This window comes from Chinchilla lanigera, unplaced genomic scaffold, assembly GCF_000276665.1.
Source record: "Chinchilla lanigera isolate Chin_1 unplaced genomic scaffold, ChiLan1.0 scaffold00015, whole genome shotgun sequence".
Classification (NCBI taxonomy): domain Eukaryota; kingdom Metazoa; phylum Chordata; class Mammalia; order Rodentia; family Chinchillidae; genus Chinchilla; species Chinchilla lanigera.
In genome coordinates this window covers 27,239,160-27,258,141 of record NW_004955416.1, presented here as the reverse complement: position 1 = coordinate 27,258,141, position 18,982 = coordinate 27,239,160, and the positions used below count along the sequence as shown (strand labels likewise).

The following is an 18,982-nucleotide window of genomic DNA, read 5'->3' as shown; positions in this document are numbered from 1 at the left end:
AAGCGGGGTGTCCCAATGTCTTCTTCAGGGGCATGCCCTCAGTATCTGGAAGACCTTCACTAGGCCCACCTCTTAAAGGTTCCACCACCTCCCAATAGCACCAAACTTGTGACTAAACCTTTACCCCATGGACCTCTGAATCCATTTTAGATCCAAACCACTGTATAGCGAAGTCCAGCCTTGTGTAGACGACTGGTTATCAGTGTGCTTTTTGGCATCATATTATTTGTTTTCTGAGCAAACAATATATGTACAAGGTATAAAATCCAAAGTACAAGTATTTATACATTTCCTTTTTCCTGTAAATGTTAGCACACTACCATAGCATTGTGAATATTTCCTTTCTTTTAACATTGTGTCTTGGAGTTAGTTAGTACTAGTTCAGATAGAGTAGCCTTATCTTTCTTAATTTCCCTTGCTATAAATTGTTTTATATTTTAACTTTTTATTGTGAGGTAATTTTAACTCAAGAGTGGCAAACGTGTAGTGGGTACTGTTCACCTCACTTCTTTTTATGTTAGTATTTTCTATAATCATAAAAATTGTTACTAAAATGAGTAAGTGCACAAAGAAATGGTAAATGTTTGAGGAGATGGATATGCTTACCCTATTTGAAGATTATAGAAGATATACCCTCAGTAAAATATTACACGGTACCCCGTAAAGTGCAATTTCTTTGCCAATTTAAAAATTAATTTTAAAAAATAGGAAGTTAACCTTGGTACAGTACAATTAACTAAAAAACACTTTAATTTCATCAGTTTTCTCAGTGATGTCCTTTTTCTGTGCCAAAGTCCAATCTGAGATGTCATGTTGCATTTAGATGTCATATCTACTTAATCCCTTCTAATCTGTGACAGTTCCCAGCCTTTCCTTGTTCTTTATGTTCTTGACGCTTTTGAAGAGCTCTGGTCATGTATTTTTTGATTTGAGCTTGTCTGATTGTTTTTTTATAACTATATTGTGGGTGTGCATTATTGAGAAGGATACCATTAGGTGATGTGGTTAATACATCTTATGACTGGTGGTGTTAACTTCAGTCACCTAGCTGAGTAAGGTATTGTCTTGCAGGATTCTCCAGTGTAACTTACTATTTTTCCCTGTTGTAGTGATGACAACTGTTGTTCCCTGTTGAGTTTATCTGTTGCAGGGTTTCCCAACCTGCGTACTGTTCACACACTGGGCTGAGTAAGCCTTTGTTGTTGGGGACAGTCTTGTGCACTGGACAGTGTTTAGCAGCATCCTTAGACTTAACCCTGGCCTACTTGTCATGACCAAAGACTGTCTTCAGACACTGCCAAATGTCATTTTGGGGAAAGGGTGAAATGGAGAATAATTCATCTACAGGATAAATAGCCACAAGTGGATTAAAAAATCTTTTTCTGTGCTTACATAATTTTTGTAGTTTTATTCACTTACAACATGAAAGATACAGAGAAGTGCATAAATCCTAAGTTCCGGTTGCGTTCATTTTTCTCAAACTGAGCACACAGATATGAGCAGCACATCAGGAAACAACATTTTTGGAGTTCGAGAAGATTCCCATTAGCGCTTTTTAGTCATCCCTTGCAGTAACCACTGTCTTAGCTGGTTTTTCCGATCTTTAGACAAAATCATGTGTATGTATCAGTTTTTTATGGATGTTGCCCAGTTGATCTCCAAAGAGGCTTATCTTTGTACATTTCATGGCAGTATAGGAAAGTGCCTGCTTTCCTACATTTTCACCTGGTCTTTCTGATTTTTCCCATTTGAGTGTTTAAGAAATGAATCCATTGCAGGTAGAACTGCATTTATTTCACTAATGAGTTTGAGCCTTTTTGCATGTATTGAAAAGCCAGTCTGTGCTCTTTTCTGTAAACTGTCTTCTTGATCATATAATAGATATAGATAATAGATAGATATAGATACAACCGCTGTATTCTCTATTCCCTCTTAACAAATGAGCACAAAATGTACTGATTAAACCAATGCATTCTTATTATCTCTCAAGCGCTGGGTCCTGGGGACGTGTGCATGGCTTGACTGGATCTTCACAGTATGAAGCTGCTGGCTCCAGGTCTGCAGTTTCACGTAAAAGCTCAGCTGGGGAAGGATTTGTTTGCAAGCTCACTTAGCAGTTGTTAGCAGCACTCTATTCCCTGAAGATTGTTGGACCAGGGACCTCAGTTTCCTGCTAGCTCCTTGGTCAGAGGCCGTCCCCAGTTCCTTGCCATATGGTCCTTTCTAACATGGCAGCTTGTGTCATCAAAGCGGGCCAGCCAAACAAGCAATATGGAATTTCCTAGGAAGACAGAAGTCACAATCTTTTATATCTTGACATAGGTGTGATTTCTTATCATTTTTGCTGGATTTTATGGATTAAAAGCAAATCATAAGGATGGAAAGATGGTGGGGATAGTCATCAGTAAAGACAAATGCAGGAAACAGTGGCTTCATGTCACAACCCCTCTCCCAGTGCCGTCATCATGAAGAGCTCCCCCAGAACTTTCCAGTACCATCCCAGAGGCAGGGAACTCTTTTGTTCAATAACCAGCTATGTCTTCCTACAGACATGCTAGTGGGAGGGCAGAGACTTCCAGTGGTTTAGCAAGTACTTCAGAGGAATTGGAGACCTTTGAATTTCTTGCAGATCTATTACCAAAGAAAGCCTTTAGCTGGTAGATACCTCCGAATGCTCAAAGAAGAGAAAAGGGAAGATAAGGAGCAAGAGGATGGTAATGATAAAGGCAAATCCTGAACTGAGAAAGAAATGCTTTAAAAGTCATTCTGGTGAGGTCCTACCTGGTTAGCATCATTGCTTTGAAGTAAGCAAGACATTGTAGTCAGCTTCCATCTCCTTATTTTTCATTAGTACAACTTTGCTGCCTTCGTGTTTCTGAGATTTCTGGTAGGTTATATTCTTTCCTGGCTAAGGGCATCTCATGCATCTATACTATAAATACCTAAAGGGAAGATGTCCTAGATAGCCACCCTCTTCAACATGCTGACACTGAAGTTCTAGACCATTAAGAAAGAACTACTTGTGCAGTCAGGTACTGCCAGCTGGTCTACCACAACTCTGAGGTGTAGTCAAAGACAAGTTTGCTCAACTCTTTAATTTACTGATAGACCATGTGTTTTAAAATGTAAATATTCTTACAACTTGGATAGGAGAAAGGAGAAAAGAAGGAAGGGAAAAGGAAAAATATATATGTATGTATATATGTATATATATGTGTATATATATATGTATATATACACACACACAAGATAGCCAAGATAATTATAGTACTAATTTCTATTAGTTCATTAAAAAGAAGTTTGTGCTTATACTGTCTGATCAATTTTTCATGCCTATATTTTGTAATCTGAGCAACTACTTTGAAGACAGCAATGTGCAATGTATTAACCATTTACTATCATGTATTAAATTAACTATTGTTAATCTATTAATGTTTTTGAAATTCTGTACCATTGTTATTATTTTTTTCTCTTTAAAATAAAAAAAAAGATTTTTAAAAAATGTAAATATTCCTAAGGTGTGGGAGGCAAGTCAGTAGTTGTTAGCCCTGCTAAAAGGGAGGATGTCACCCAAGGTCCTGAACAACAGCAAGAGACAGAGATGGCAGAGGCCATGCTGGAAGGTGGCCATCTCCTCCTCCTAAGCAGAGAATCTCTTTATTCTCCATGGTCTGTGCTTCATGACAGTTGCCGTCTTCTGCATTCTTGTGTCTCTCCCGTTCTTTCTGTTCTCTCTTTCCAGGACACATACACCAGCATTTCCCACTCAGGCCTCCCTCTCTCTTCTCCATTGTTTTATCTCCCTCTTTTTTTCCCTTCAGGCTACATTCTGTGTCATTCCTTTAGCTCTGTTTCCTAGTCACCAGTTCTCTCATCACAAGGCCTTAGTTTTTTTCAACAATTGTAAATTTAACTTTTAAATGCGTGTTTCTATTGCTTTTTCAAATTTGTCCCTTCATTTTCCATAGTATCTTGCTGCTTGCTTGTTTATGCACTCTCATCCTCTGTGTCTTTAGACATTTTGTAGTTACTATACCTTCCGGGCTAATCATTACATTATCCAAACACCTGGGCAGTTTGAACATTTTGTTCTTGGCCCCTGCTGCCTGTCACTTATGTTTGTTTGATTGTGAGTTTTACACTGTACTGGCCAGATCTGTGGAATCCTGACAGTCTAAATATCATTGCTTTCCTTCTTATATTTGCTTCATCCAAAGCCAGGGGCTGGCTGCCGCTCACCTTTCCAGACTTGGTAAGCATCTTTTCAGATTCATGAGCTTATCCTGGGTGTCTCAGGCTAGACCTTCTGACCTGGTTGCCAGCAGCAGACTTACTGCAGTGTCAAGCCCATCACCTGTCCTCAGGGGAACCAGGCCTCATATGTGTTTATCACAGATTGGTCTATGTTTGAATGTACGGGTACATTTTATTTGTGGGTATTTTATAATTGCTTCCTTGGCTATTTCCTCTACTTCTGGTGAGCTCAGCAACAAGAATTCTGTTTTATTAAGTACCTGGCCATTATGTCATGGAGGAGCAGCCCTGCATCCCACAGAGCATCTGATCTGCTCTTTTCATGGAAGCAGAAATGCCTCCATCCCTTACCCTCTCCCTCAGGAGACCCTGTGGAGCCCACCTTCATGAGCACTAAAAAGTGAATCTATCTCCACCTCCTAGCCCCGTCTTTCCTCCCCTCTACTGTCCAGTTTTATTATATTTCTCAGTGCTTTTCTTTTTACCTTTAAAAGCTGTCGTATCTTGGTTCTTTTATTTATGTTTTATTTTTCTCTTTCCCAAGCTAGAAAATATAAAGAAATGGGTGTATACAAGTAGGCGACTTCCTTCTCTTTTCATTCTGCCACATCTCACCTTGTTTTCCAGTCAGCTCTTCTTTCTACCATTCCTGCCCTGTCTTTCTGTGTGTGCATTCTGTCCTCTAACTTCAGTCCCCACACTGATTTCAATCAGTACTTGGATCACTCTTCCCTGCTAGTATTTTCCCATGGGTTCTCCAGCTAGTTCCTAGTTGACTGAAGTTTATTCTATATTTTCTCAAAACGGATCCAAGTATTTGTACGTTCAAAAATGTTTTCAGTTACCAAAATACTTGAGTAACAGTTTAGTTGATACAAGCTGAGAATGCTTTGTATGAAATATTTGAAATGCTTGGTACAGATTTTGGATTGTGTGCTGGGGAGAGGATTAAGGAATATTTGACATGAAGGAGATGTCATGGGGGTGAAACCCAAGTCTAAACATGAAATTCATTTATGTTTCATATATACCTTATACACATAGCCTGAAGGTAATTTCACACAATATTTTCAGTGTGTCTCTATGTCTTGACTTCAATCTGTCACATGAAGTCAGGCGTGGAATTTTCTACTTGTAATGTCATGTTGTAGCCCAAGAAACGTTAGATTTTTGAGCACTTTAGATTTATAGCCCCAGAATAGGGATGTTAGGTTTATCTGAACTTCCTGGGTCATATGGTCTTTCTTTGTGTCATTATCACCATTCCTGCCACCTCAGGGCTGCTGCAGCCTCAGAGATACCTCTGGACAGCCTGGTGTCTTTTCCCATTACCTAAAACTGGATCCATTTTCCTGGCTACCCAAAGGCTTTTTTCCCTTTATCTTTGAAATATAATAACTTTATCAGGACATGCATCTTGGTTCGTAATTCTTTGCCTTTTTTCTTGGAACACGACTTTGCTTTTCAATCTGAAGCTGAGATCTTTCATTTCAGGACAGGGTCTTGAATTTATATTCAAATTCCCTTTCTGTTGCATTATTTCAGTTCTCTTCTTTAGGAGGCCTGTGCTTCTGACCCAGCTTGGGCTCTTTGACCACCACAGATTGCCTCCCAGGGCTTTGTAAAGCTCAGGATGATAGGAATTAGGGTGCTTTGTCATTTGTAAAGAATGACACGAATGCAAACTGTCAATCTGGAAGACATCAAATGCAGTCCATCCTACTTGTCCATTAGTGACAATGAATCCCAGCTAGGGTGACTGCTTGGCTAGGACACCCAGGACAATGCTGGTGGCCAGTCCTGGGTCAGAGGCCACACTTCTAAAGTCTCCTGTCTGTCCATCCTCCTTTTCTTTGGTTTTAAACTGAATGCAAAAGTGATCACTTCGCAGACTCCCAACACCATAGTTTTGTCTTTGAACATTATAGAAATGAAATCATACATTATTTCATCTTTCTAATATGAAATAATATATCTCTTCCGTGGCTGATGGGCATTTGGGTGGTTTCGCACTTGAGACTAACACACATATTGCTGGAATGAACATTCTTGACAATGTCTTCAAGGGACACATATACAGATTTCTTTTCAGTACAGAGTTAGAACTGCTAGGTATTAGAACTGCTAGGTATTAGAATGCTCATGTCTTCAACTTTAGTGAAAGAGTTTTTCAAAGTAGTTGAACTAAATTAGAATCTTGCCATCAGTACACAAGAGTTCCCTTTGGGCCACATCCTTACCAATACTTGGAATTCTCCATCTTTTTCATTCTTACCTTTCTGGAGGTATATGCAGATAGGGTGGGTGGGTGGGTAGATGGAAGGATCAATGGATGGATGGATGGATGGATGGAAGGAATCTTATTTTATCTTTCTCTGATGATAAAAGAGATTGACTACATTGTCATATGTTTACTGGCCACTTAGATATCCTCTTTTGTGAAATGTCTGTTTAAGTCTTTACCCATTTTTCTACTTGATCTTTTCCTTATTTTAACTACCTGAGTTTTTGTTTTGTTTTCTAGTGTATTCTAGGTACAAACACCTTGGTTCTCTGTTATGAATATTTACCCCATGTACTGAAATGGCGTCTCCTATTTTCCTACAGTTCTCTTTTGATAAACAGTTCATATACCATAATTCATTAATTATTTTCCTTTGTGTACTTCTTGCACTGTTGAAAAAATCTCTACCAAACTTCATTCCCCTTCTCTTTGCTGATTAGAAAAGTTTCATAAGAAAGCACTATCTATAAAATGCATAATAAATGGTTCACACCACCTTCTTCCTCTCTCTTGATGTGGCTGTTCCCCTAATCCCAAGCACTCCTACCTCATAAATTGCCCTGCTGAGTCAGCCTTGCCTCCTGAACACATGTCTTTGGGTAGATCCAACACTCTCAAAGAAATGTGAGGTCAAAGTGCAAGGAATCAAGAATTTAATGAGGTGCAGTCAGTCTTTATAGGACCAGCTGTGCTGCGCTCATTGCTCTCATCCTTTTACCATTCCATTGAGAGCTGGACATAACGGGAACATGTAGACTCTTCTGAACGCAAATGTACACTGTTCCACTTGGACCATCAGCTTTTGAAGGGCACAAGTCAATTTCTTCATACTTGAAAAATGAGAAAGATCTGTGGGTTCTCTTAGCTCATTTTAAAAGCACCCTTCAGCTCTGTTTTCCTTCCTTTTCTCTGCTTCATTTTTGTCCCTTCAACCTCTAAACATTCTTTGACTGTAGACAGTACAGTTGCACATCTATTCTGTGCAGATGTTTGAGATTTCTTGGAACAGCAGTCGTGCAAACAGAGCACAGCACACCCTTTGCCAACCCCAAAGAGACAGTGCTGTCCACACCAGAGAGGCCTCTTCACCTTCACCTCGCCCCGAGGACACCGGCAGATCCCCTGGCCACGCCTTGGCAACTCAGGCCTTGAAAACGTGATTGGGTTTGGCATCCAGGAAGCCCTGTGTCTTTAAATGATCCTTAAGTACATCTGTTTCCAATTTTCAGGCCATGAGGCAAGGATTTGGGTGCAAGTAGTTTATCTGGGAAGCAATCCCAGGAAATACTGTGAGAGGGCGGTTGAGGGGAAGGAGTCAAGAAGGTACACTGATGGATAGGTGACTGTCGTGGGCAGCGGGGTCATCCTGCCAGGACCCTCTGAGCGAATATGCAGAGCTCGCCTCAGAGACATCACCCCAAGCAGGATCAGGGTCATCCAGCTCCCACCCTGATGGTTGATGGCTCTGTCTACACACATCCTTAGGGAGCATGGGGGAAGGACTCCGGCCATGTCTGCCTCAGTGATTTTGAAAAGTGTCTCATTCTAAGCACTTTTTCATGTCCAAATTTCTTATTAATGCAGTTGGGAGTCTGTGTTTTTAAGTGCCTCTTCTTGTTATAAGTAGAGTTATTTTAATTGTACATTCATGAATGTTGCAAAATTCTCTAAGTGAAATACTGTAAGACATTATGCACAGCTGGGCTAGCAACCTGGCAGGAAGAATGGAATGCTGCCTCTGTAACCCTGTGGGGGCCGAGCCCTTCTTTGTCCTTTGAGATCTCACTCCCGGGCCTCATGAAGGGTGCACACCCTTCTGGGCTGTAGAGTGCGTCTTCCAACAAACCCTCTCTGATGAGGTTTGAATAGACCTGAATCTTTTACACTTCCTTACAGCCTGTAGGTGTTTCCCATGTCCCTCCCTTGCTATGTGAAATGGAAAGGAATTGTTTATAAATAGCTCCCAGGAGCAAGAGCTATTATCCTGTCACCTCCTAGACCTTCAGTGCTAGATGCTGGATCAGGCTAAATTCAGTCCTATGAGATAAGCCTTCCGAGGAGTAAATGCACAGAGTTTCATCGCACCAAATGAACCAGGTAAAACGATGTTCCTATTATCTGGACATCCAGACTCAAAACCCTCCCTCTTCTCCACATTTCAAATTCCAAATCTAAACACGCATTGCCCCACATGCCCAGCCCCGTCTGTAACCTGTGTGCCTGTGAGTGTCTTGGCAGTCATGCTTGCTTCCCTTGTCCTGCAGCATCTGATGTGTGCTGGACTGTGGTGCCTGGTAGAAGGAGATACGTCCTGCAAGACCAAGCTGGACCCTCCCCTGGATGGCACCGAGTGTGGGGCAGACAAGGTAACCCCCAGCCTCCCACCACCTGTGCAGCAGCGTACGCCTGCCGGAGGCCATGGGCACCTGTCCTGCTGAAAGACAGCGTGCGCTCTGTCCAGGAACGCCTGCAACATCATCCAGGGCTCTGTGGAAATGACGCAGAGCCCAGTCCCGGCACAGGCTGTACCTACATCACCTCCATTTTCTTATAAAGACACAAGAGTCATTTTTTAATGAATTCAATTTATTGGTGGATTTTAGGTGTACGTAATGATCGCATTCATTATAGGCAGTTAGATATAAGAATCACTTCGTATTTTAGATGAACTCCTTTTGTCACATTTACTTAAAAGGAAACAAACCTTAATCAGTACACTTTAAGTGAAAAACCGATTTCACAGGCCCTGCACAAAAGGCTGTCATACATGAATCTAAGGAGAACAGTTTTATCCAATTCTAGCTAGATGTCAAGAGGGCCAGCCATCCTTGTGAATGGGAGAGTTGGCAAAGAGAGCTGGTCAGGACCGGCAGCCACACAGCTTTCTCCTTCGTGCCATTGCAAGAAGGAAGCAATACTCCATTCCGACTCCTGATTGGAAACCACTGTGTCACACCCTTAGGAAAATCTATTTTAGAGACTGGCCTTGTTTTATCCTCCAAAAAAACAAAGGTGTACCCATAGGGAGCTGCCTGTGTCATAGCTCAGCACCAAACCCCACCCTGAAGTTCTGACCTCAGAACCTGGAAATGCTGCAATTTAAGCCAGAGCAGTTTGTAGAAATCTCAGGTCCTCCATGAGCCATATGGATTCATCCTTTTGCTGAGAATTTAGAAAATCCCAGGGAGGCTCATCCCACGTGGAAGTTGAGGGTGAAATCCAAAGTCCAGTGGGACGTAAGTGTCAGTCAGTAAGGAATGTCAGTAGATTAGCAAACATGCCTACCTCCACATAGTCTAGTTTTATGTAAATCTTCTTTTAAAAATTTAGATATTGGCATGGTAGAGGGAATCAGTCCTTTGGGGCAGAGCAGCTTTGCTGAGTGCCCGGGCCACCCCTGCTGTGTTTCAGTGGTGTCGAGCAGGGGAGTGTGTGAGCAAGACTCCCATCCCGGAGCACGTGGACGGAGACTGGAGCCCATGGGGCAGCTGGAGCATGTGCAGCCGGACGTGTGGGACAGGAGCGCGCTTCCGGCAGAGGAAATGCGACAACCCCCCGTAAGTTCCCCTTGACCAGGCCTGCTCCAGGGTGCCCTCGATTGGTCTTTCCCATCCGCAACTGTTGCTGCAATATCCTAAGAATTATAGCCTCAGGAAACTGGGGTAGGAGTGAGGTGTCAGATGCAGGGTCCGTTCATGTGTTGAATGGCATCTCAGCTTCACTGGAGCTCTCTCTGCGAACAGTTAAGACGCTGTGGAGTCGTGTGGTGAGCTGGCTCCTTTCTTCCTTGCTTGGGCTGTGGTAGAAAGATTTCCTGAGACAGCTGGACTGCAGTCTGTCTCGCCTGCCTCATGCTTTGCTCAGTCCAGGGTCATTCTCAGGAAGCTCATGGACGTTCTGGAAAGAGTAGCCAACCTTCAAATTGGCTGTTGGCGGCTTTGGGAGCAGCCAGCTTGTTCATGAGTCACAAAGTATGAGCGGTCAGCTGTCTTATTCATCCAAATATTTTTCTCAGATCTTCCTAGAACTAGCTGACAGAAAATAATATTGTGGTTTTACTCTAACGTTTCTGGGTTTTTTTGTTGTTCGTTTGTTTGTTTACTATGATTACACCAAGATCTTTCCTATTCAGCCTTGGGCATTTGCTCCAGAAAACTCAGGGAGAGATTTATTGCTGGATTATAATAATTCTATCACCATAGGTTTCTCCTCTTGAAGCATCCAAGTTTTAAATATTTCTAGAATGGACTGCTTTTTCTCTTGGTTATCACAAGTTTGCATCACATCAACTTGGAAAATGAGCAAGTAGTCATTCATGGCTGAAAAAGAAGTACTTCATGTTCATAATTAAGTCATGTGGATAGATAATTAGCAAATCTCTCTTCTGTTTAAAAATCCCAATGCTCAGGCTGTACCAGTTAAATCACAAACACTGGGGATGGGTCACAGACATTGGATGTTTTAAATCTCTCCAGGTGACTCCAGTGTCCAGCCACTCCTGGAACCTCAGGACTAAAGGAAACTGACATCTATGACTTAGTCAGTGGTATAGCACCATCTCTTCCAGTAGTGCTACATGAGCTGGCATCATATGTTTTTCTAGAGCATAATAGAACAGAGTGCCTGGAACATAGTAGGTGTTTAATCTGTTAGGAGTGACTTCTTAACTAAAAGCATAGCAGTTTCGGTGATTAGAAGCCCTATTTGGCTAAACGGTAGGAAATTACTATTGTTGGATGCTTTCAGTTTTTATATTTCTCTGTGTTGAAGTTCATGGCCTGAGCTCTGGCCTCAAAAAAAGAGCTGTGGATTTGGATTCATGGTGCTGAGATTTGGGCCTGATTCTGTTGGTTATTTGTTGTGAGACCTCAAGTAAGACCCTTGAGGGTTTCTGTTCTCTGTTCTCAGTTTCTCCATTAGAGGGAGCTGGCAGGTCATAGTGGAAAGAACTAAGCATCAAAGCCAGGACAGGCAAGTCTTTGATCCTGGTACTGCTCCTATGGCTTCATCTTGTCTCTCCATGTGAAGTTGGAATAATCCATGGGAATGCGTAAAAAATCCTTGGTCTACGTTTAATAAACAGTCCTTCTTATTAGCCCTCACAGGAGAATGAGAATAAGACCACTGGTCCTCTCCCATCTACCCCATAGTGCAATTTTGCAGCTCAAGGGAGGGTGAAATTTGCAAGGGTCATGGCTGTCATGGGTGTTCCGTGTCTGCGATTGGAGTTGTGGGCCTAGCTGAGCTCCGGCCTCCTTTGACACATTACATATGTCATCTTCCATCAGGTGACACTTCATAAACATCACAGTAAGGGAAGGCCAGAGCCTCTAAATACCCCGAGGGTCCAGTGTCCAAAGACTGTGGACAATTAGATTGTGTTTTGGTGCAAATGGCATTTGTAAGAATAGATGGCTATCAGTGTTGGAAAATTGCATTGGACACAATTTTTAAGAGTCCCAGCATTGTCTTTTCATCTGGGGATTGCATTGGTTACTATCCCCACCCCCACTGCTAGCCACAGTTGGAAGCCTGCAGAGGAGGAGGTTTTCCAGAGCTTTATGACTTCATGGTTCAGACCCTGTTCCCATTCCAGCTGCTTCCTGCCCTGCCTATCTGTGGTTGCTCTGAGCTATGATAAGGCATTTGATGATGGGAGGCTCCTAAAGAGCCCCGAGTTCTAAGAGCTATATTAACATACCCACCCTGGCTAAGCCTGCCGTGAAATTTCATATGCTGAGATTCTCTTCCCATTCCTCCAGGTCCAACAGCTCCAGGAGAGAGGCTTCTCTGAAAATCACAAAGTTGTGAAAACTGTCACTCCTCTTCTTTATCAGCTACTCTATCACAGTGGTCATCAGTTTTATCTCTTGTTGCTCATCTTTCGGGATGTTACCATTGAGGAGTGAGGATGTTGGTGGGACTGCCACGCAGAGGCACCTGAGGGTTTGCAGGTCTCCACACGTGGGATTATGTGGGACACTGATGCAGCTACCTGTTCCGGTGTCTGATGTCTAGCAGTGCCCCATGGGGCCGGACAGTGGTGGACGTACCAGAAAGAAAAGACTTATTCCCTCCACGCCTGTGCTCCTTTCTGCTCGTGCCTTCTCAGCAAGATGCCTTCAGGAACCCTTAAAGAATGCTAAGTCTGAGCTCTGCTAGGTGTGCTTACAGTGACAAGTGAAGACATGTGCGAGCCCTGCCCACCCCAGGGGCATAGCCCCACTGAGTTCTCTTGATTTCTTTTTTCTCCTGACATTTCAAAGCAGACTCTCACTACACTATGCTCTCTCCTCCCTGCTCACTTCTACCCCCAGAGTACATACCGCCTCCATCTCCCGCATTGCTTCAGTGCAGAGCCCCTGTGTTTGTCTTCCCTTTGTCTCCTTTCCTTCCCCTCCTCCGTGTCTGATCAAGACGGAAACGGCAGATGAAGGGGCCACTCAGCACATGGCAGGTGTCTGTAGGCACGTTTTGTGGGACTCTGTGGGAGCGTTTTTTTATGCCTCCCGTACGGATACAAAACCGAATGGTAGACAGGCACCTTGCCTAAGGAGGCACAGCAAGGCAGTGGCGGGCCGGGTTTGGAGCTCAGTTCTGGAAATCAGAACTCCAAAATCAAGATGTCAGCAGGGCTCCTTCTGGAAATGTGGAAGGAGAATCTGTCCATACCTCTCTCCTGGCTTCCGGTGGCTCCACTATCTTTGGGGCATCCCCTACGGCCTGCCTCTGTTTTCCTGTGGTCTCTCCTCTGGGTCTTCCCGCTTTTCTTCTCTCTCTTTTTTTTTTTTTTTTTTTTTTTTTTTTTTTTTTTTTGTCTTTTTGAGACAGGGTCTCATGTAGTTCAGGCTGGCCTTGAGCTCACTTTGTAGCCCAAGCTGGTCTCAAATTCGCAACGATCCTCCTGCCTCAGCCTCCTGAGTGCTGGGTTACAGGTGTGCGCCACCACTTTTCTTCTCTTAGAAGGATACTTATCACCGCCCTTAGAACCCACCTGGTGCAAGATGATCTCGTCTCAAGATCTTTAATGAGATCTCCTAGGACTTTTTAAAAATTGAGTTACATTCCCATATGGCAGGTGGACTCATCATTGGTAGGGGCAGAGGAGCCACCCTTCAACCCATTCCCTCCTCAGAGCTTCCTGTCTCCTCCTCGGTCACATCGATCCAGCTCAAGACCTTTGCTGGAGCTTTTTTCTAGCTTGCCTTTGCCCTTCTTTGGACCTCAACATAAATAACTTAGAGAGTCCTCCCTAAGACAAAGATTATCACAAATAATTAGGCCAAGTAGATAGATGACCAGGTGGTGGGGAGACAGACTCAGGCACCCTCCCTTGTATCATCTCGCCTCACTGAAGTCTGGCTGCTCGGAACAGCCAGGCAGTGTGGTCCATGGTGAGGTCCACTTGCCGCCCATGCCTCCCCGTTCCTGGCAGTGCTGTAGCTCACAGTCAGAAGGGCCCAGCATTGTCTCAAGAATAAGCTTTGATGCCAGCATAGCTCCATTTCCTGTCTGGAACACAAACAACATGCTGCTGTTCCGTGGGGAGTGTTGCACTAGGTTTTCTCCTGCACACGGCCAGGCCAGGTGAATGGTGAGGGACAGCACTGGGCGAGCGCATTAGCAGCTGTCTTCCGTGCTTTCTGAAGAGGTGTGAGATGTGGACAGCACTGCACGCAATCCAGCCCTGCGGCGTCCAACCTGCTTTGCACGATGGCCTGATGCGGTGATTGTTACAAAGCACAGCTGATCGTGACCTCAGAGCCAAGCTCTGACCGAAACACTGTCCTCTCTCTCTCACTTCTTAAAACATCAGGCTCTCAGCCTCAGGCTTTCACAAGGATGTGCCGAGCTCCCTGCCTGTGCGTCTGGAGCCTGGAATGCTCCCATGACCCTCTCCCATCTCCCCGCAAGCACATGCCTGGCTCCTTTCCCTGCCTTCTGCAGCTGGTTTAGTCACTGTCCAAAAATATTGGCAAGAGAGTTCCCTCCCACCCTATCTCTTTTTCCTAGTCTTGGTCTTTATAGCTATTGGAGTTTGTATTTTTTGCCAGGTGACATGAGGGCCCTGGGGACCATCTGTGTTTTTAAACCAGCATCCTGGGCTCGTCCTCCTTGCCATTGTGTCATTGTTGGTGGGAGTTACGCCTAAAAATTCCAAGGTAGAAAATTCATCTCTGATTCCAGTTCCATTACCCATGGAAGGCTCGTTGGAGGGTGGTAAGGAGACAGGCTCAGGTGTACCTGGGTAAGGAGCCAGCTCTTCGCAGCAAGGGCAGAATGGGAAGGAGAGCCGAGGCAGAACTGGGCTGAATCAGGACCCATCTGCAGCGCGGAACCCCCGTAAGCACCACGAAGGCGAAGGAATCGGGCCGTAGACTCCGGTAGGTATGGGCGTAGAGGGATGACTTCGATGGCTGCAGCTCATTTCTGCCTCCACAGTGAGACCCCATGAGTGTTTTCACTGTGCCAGCGACTGGCCCGGGTGTGGGGGACTCTCAGAACTCCAGTTTTTCTGGGCTGAAGTATAAATTCCACGGGGTGCTTAAATACCTTTGCCCTTTTCCGAGGAGGCTTTAACACTGGGATGTCTGCTGCTCTGAAGGTGGGCCCATCACCGCCTCCCGAACCCTTCCAGTTTGCCCTGCTGGTTCCCGGAGAGCTCAAAGAGCCAGGGCAGGGACCAGAACTGCCAGCGCCGCAGAGCTCACCTCTGGATGGCATGCCAGTCTGAACTGCTGCTGTGACGTTCTCTTCTGATCTGTCTTTGCTTAATAGGACAAAGTGGAAAATAAATGAGGTGCCACCGGCTGGGTTCTTTCACTTCCAACCTACGCCGGTTCTGTGCCCATCCCCTCCCAAGGACAGGGGCGGTCTGGTGTTGTGATCCCTCTGATCTCAGCACCTCTTATTTCCAGACTCTGCTTAACTCTATCTGGTGGTCTAGTCCAGGTGCTGTGCAGCCCACCCCAGTGGGAGGTCATCCTCACCCTGCAGGAGCTTTGGGCTGATCTGCAGTGGAACTCACCTTTCCCTCCATTCTTCCACTCTCTCACCAAGGCCTCACTTGCTTATTCTTTTATTTATTTTAAAACGTATTTATGAAAATCAAACCTGGCAAAGTCAAAGCCTGCACTGTTATTGCCCACCACCCTCCAGCAGCTGCATGGGACAGACAGGCCGTTGCGTGTCAGTGCAATGGCAGGGAATCACAGGCTCCTAGTGAGCATTCATTTGTGACCATGTGCCAGCCCTCCTGGCTTTGCAGAGTGCCTAACCCTTCTGCACTGCCGTGAGCTGTGGTGGGCTGCCAGCTGCTGCTTCATGTCGTCATCAGCTCATGGCACCAGCGGTCTTTTATACTGTGCCCATCCTGGTGGGTTGGTTGCAGTATCTAGTGGAGGTCTTAATTTGCATTTCCCTCATCAGCAGCGGGCCTGAACATCTGTGTGTCTCTCTGGTTCATTTAGATGTTCTTTCCTTGCGAACGGCCTGTTCTGCTATTTTATTTCACATCTAAGCTTCTACTCTATCAGTGTTTAGAAAGCCCTCGAAGAGGAAGATGAGGCATTGGGGATTCATGTTAGAGATGCATCTTAAAAACCCCTCCTGCCCAGGTGGGCTGTCTCAGTGCCAAGCTGTCTTTTCTGGCCCCATGATGGCCAGCGGGCAGTGCTTTCACTGAGCTGGAAGCAGGAGCTCTTGTGGGTTACACTTCGCCGCCATCTCTTACTTGTCTGTTGGAGCGCTGCTTCCATCATCTGTAAGACGTGGTCAGAGCCCTTCTGAACCTTTGTGCAGACTTAATGAGGTCATGGGTATGAGGGCTGGCAGAGTATCAGCCTCTGGGCACATGCGCTGTTTCGTGATCCCTGTTTCTGTGAAGGTATCTCCCCTGTGTCCTCATTTCAGGGTGAGGTTGCAACTTGCTAGCTCATCCTCTGAGGTCTCCCAGGGCCGTAGTGCCTGTGCCATGAAGCCTGCAGTTCTCCCTTCTGGGCCTTTGGGAAAGGCTGAGTGAAGGGCCTGGACCCGCCTTTAGTTCTCAGAAGGGAATAGTTGTATTCCACATGAGTTCTGTTATTTTAACTGTTATTTTAGCCGTCCCAAGCTAGGTTTCTGTTGTTTTAGTCTTCCTGGATGTGCTGTGTTTTTATTTACCCTGCATAGCTCAAAGGGATTTCCAGTGTGAATGGGAGCCCCAGCCGTCTGCTCTGTTCCTACCCATGTGGACCTGGCCTCTCCTGCCTGCGGGAGCATCTCCTGAAGTCTCATGTGTCTGCACAAGTCAGGCTTCGCCCCCTAGCTCAGTGTGTGCTTCTTGGTAAAGTTGGTCCGCTCCTCCATAAAGCTTGTATCAGGGGAGCCATTTGTGGACCTTGCTGCCAGCCATACCCTTCCCACACACCCCCAATGATTCTTCTGGTGAGGCCATGGATGGAGGCCGCCTCTTTATGTTGGTTGTACCAGCAGGAAGCCTCCCAATGTCATGGTTACCTCATGTCATGGTTGCTGTTGATGGTCTCTACCCTAGTCCCCTGCTTACCCACAAGGGAGATGGTTCAAGACATTCCACAGTGGAAACCTTATGTAGGCTATGGTTTCCCCACACATCCATGCTTATGATAAAGTTTAACATAGAAATTAGGCACAAAAAGAGATTAACAACAATAATAACGGCTAAAACAATGGTAACAACATACTGTAGTGAAAGGTATTTAAAACTTCTGAATTATTTATTTCTGGCATTTTCCATTGACCATGATTGACTGCAGGTAACTGGAACCATGGAAAGCAAAACTTCAGGGATGGGAGAACTGCTTCACAGAGACAGTCGTGAAGAACGAGAGGCGGGCTCCCACCACGTGTGAATGCTGGGATTCCTTGGGTGGCTCCTCCTCCCTCCTGATGTTGTTCAAAATAGTGACTCGCAGGAAAGCTAGGAGAACAAACGGTTCTTTTGGTCATGTATCTTTTGGAACAGGGAAGGTTTAATGCAAAGAAGTATAAGTCATAACTGGTGATTGGAGTGATGGGAAAGTAGCTGTTAAGAGGCCAAGAGAACTCACAGGGATACAGGAAGAGCATTTCAGAGTCTTAGGGCAGAACACTCAAGGAAAGAGCAAAGCTGGATGAGGGCAGCCTTCCTACAAACATCCAGCACTGACATTCCACGGACCTCATTGGAGAGGGAGCAGCTGAGGCTTGCTGGAAGAAGGAAGGGAAAGTTTGTAGAAGGGCTGTGCTGTCAGTCCTGCTGAAGCTGTGCTCAGGGTGCCGAAAAAGGTGTCCAGGGGGAGAAATGGCATCTCAGAGCAGGATGGAAATCTGTCCAAAGGGCTAGTATGTTTGGAAGCCTCCTTCCAGGGTGCAGGAGGATGCCCATGGGTGGAGGCTTGTACCACAGGCCACTACAGCAACCCTCTGAGAGGTCCCACCCAGAACCAGGGAGAAGCCTGGCCTCTTGCCCTGTCTCTCCAGTGACCTCATACTCACGAAGCTCAGCCTCACTCCTGCATGACTGGGGTTCTAATTCCTCATCTGCCCTCCAGTCACTATCCAGTTTCCTTCCCTTAAACTTGCAGGAGAGGAGTTTGTCTAGAACTTCCTCTAAGCGGATCTGTTATTCGATACTGGAGTGTCCAGTGGTTCCTTGCTCTTGTCCTATTCAAACAGTTGGACGGAGACAACCAAGGAACGTGAACGTTTCATTTACTCAAGACAAAAGAAGGCAAAGGTAGAAGTGAAAAAAGGAGAGAAATGAAGAAGTAAAAGTGAAGAGAGTGAACACGCCTTGTGTGCAAAGCAGGTCACTGGGCTAGTAGGAAGACAGTGGCAGTGAAGCCAGTGGGGGTACCTGGCTTTTATAGCCTTCTTCCGCTGTCAGGCCTGGGCTGTGATTGGACATTCCCCCTTGATTGACAGGCAGCACCCTATGGTCCAGCCTCCTTACCATGCCCTAATATCCTACCTCAGGTCTATGGCAATAAACTTGCTTAAATTCTAGTTTATTTGGGGGAAAGTCTTAATTCCCTCCTAATTTTTGAAAGACAGTTCTGCACATATAGAATTCTTCAGATTTGTTCTCTGAGCACTTTCAGTATATCAGTGTACTGCCTTTCAGTCTTGAAGGTTTCTGACAAGAAATCTCTAATCTTTCTGAAGGTGCCTTGTATGTGACATGTCCCTCTCCCTTGGTACTTTCAAGATTTTCTTAGCCCTTTGACAGTTTGATTATGGTGTATCACAGTGTGGGGCCCTGTATGTTTATCCTATTGGGAGTTTGTTGGGTTCTTGAACTTGTACATTCACTTCTTTCTTCAAAATGAGGACGTTTTTAACCATTATTTTTTATACCAGGAATTGAACTCAGGACCCTGTGCTTGCCAGGCAGGCACTGTGCCACTGAGCTACATCCCTGGCTTAATCGTTATTTTTTTGAAA

The 18,982-nt window shown here is 45.0% G+C and overlaps 1 protein-coding gene across 2 annotated transcripts in view; it reads left to right on the top strand.

Moving 5' to 3' along the window:
* The window catches only part of Adamts17 (ADAM metallopeptidase with thrombospondin type 1 motif, 17), a gene marked incomplete in the record, with an annotated part of 306,761 nt that overhangs the window by 176,685 nt on the left and 111,094 nt on the right, over positions 1-18,982 (top strand). For both annotated transcript variants that reach the window (XM_013512523.1, XM_013512522.1), the window contains 2 exon segments: positions 8,803-8,904; positions 9,950-10,095. In XM_013512523.1, coding sequence (XP_013367977.1) covers positions 8,803-8,904; positions 9,950-10,095 — 248 coding nt within the window.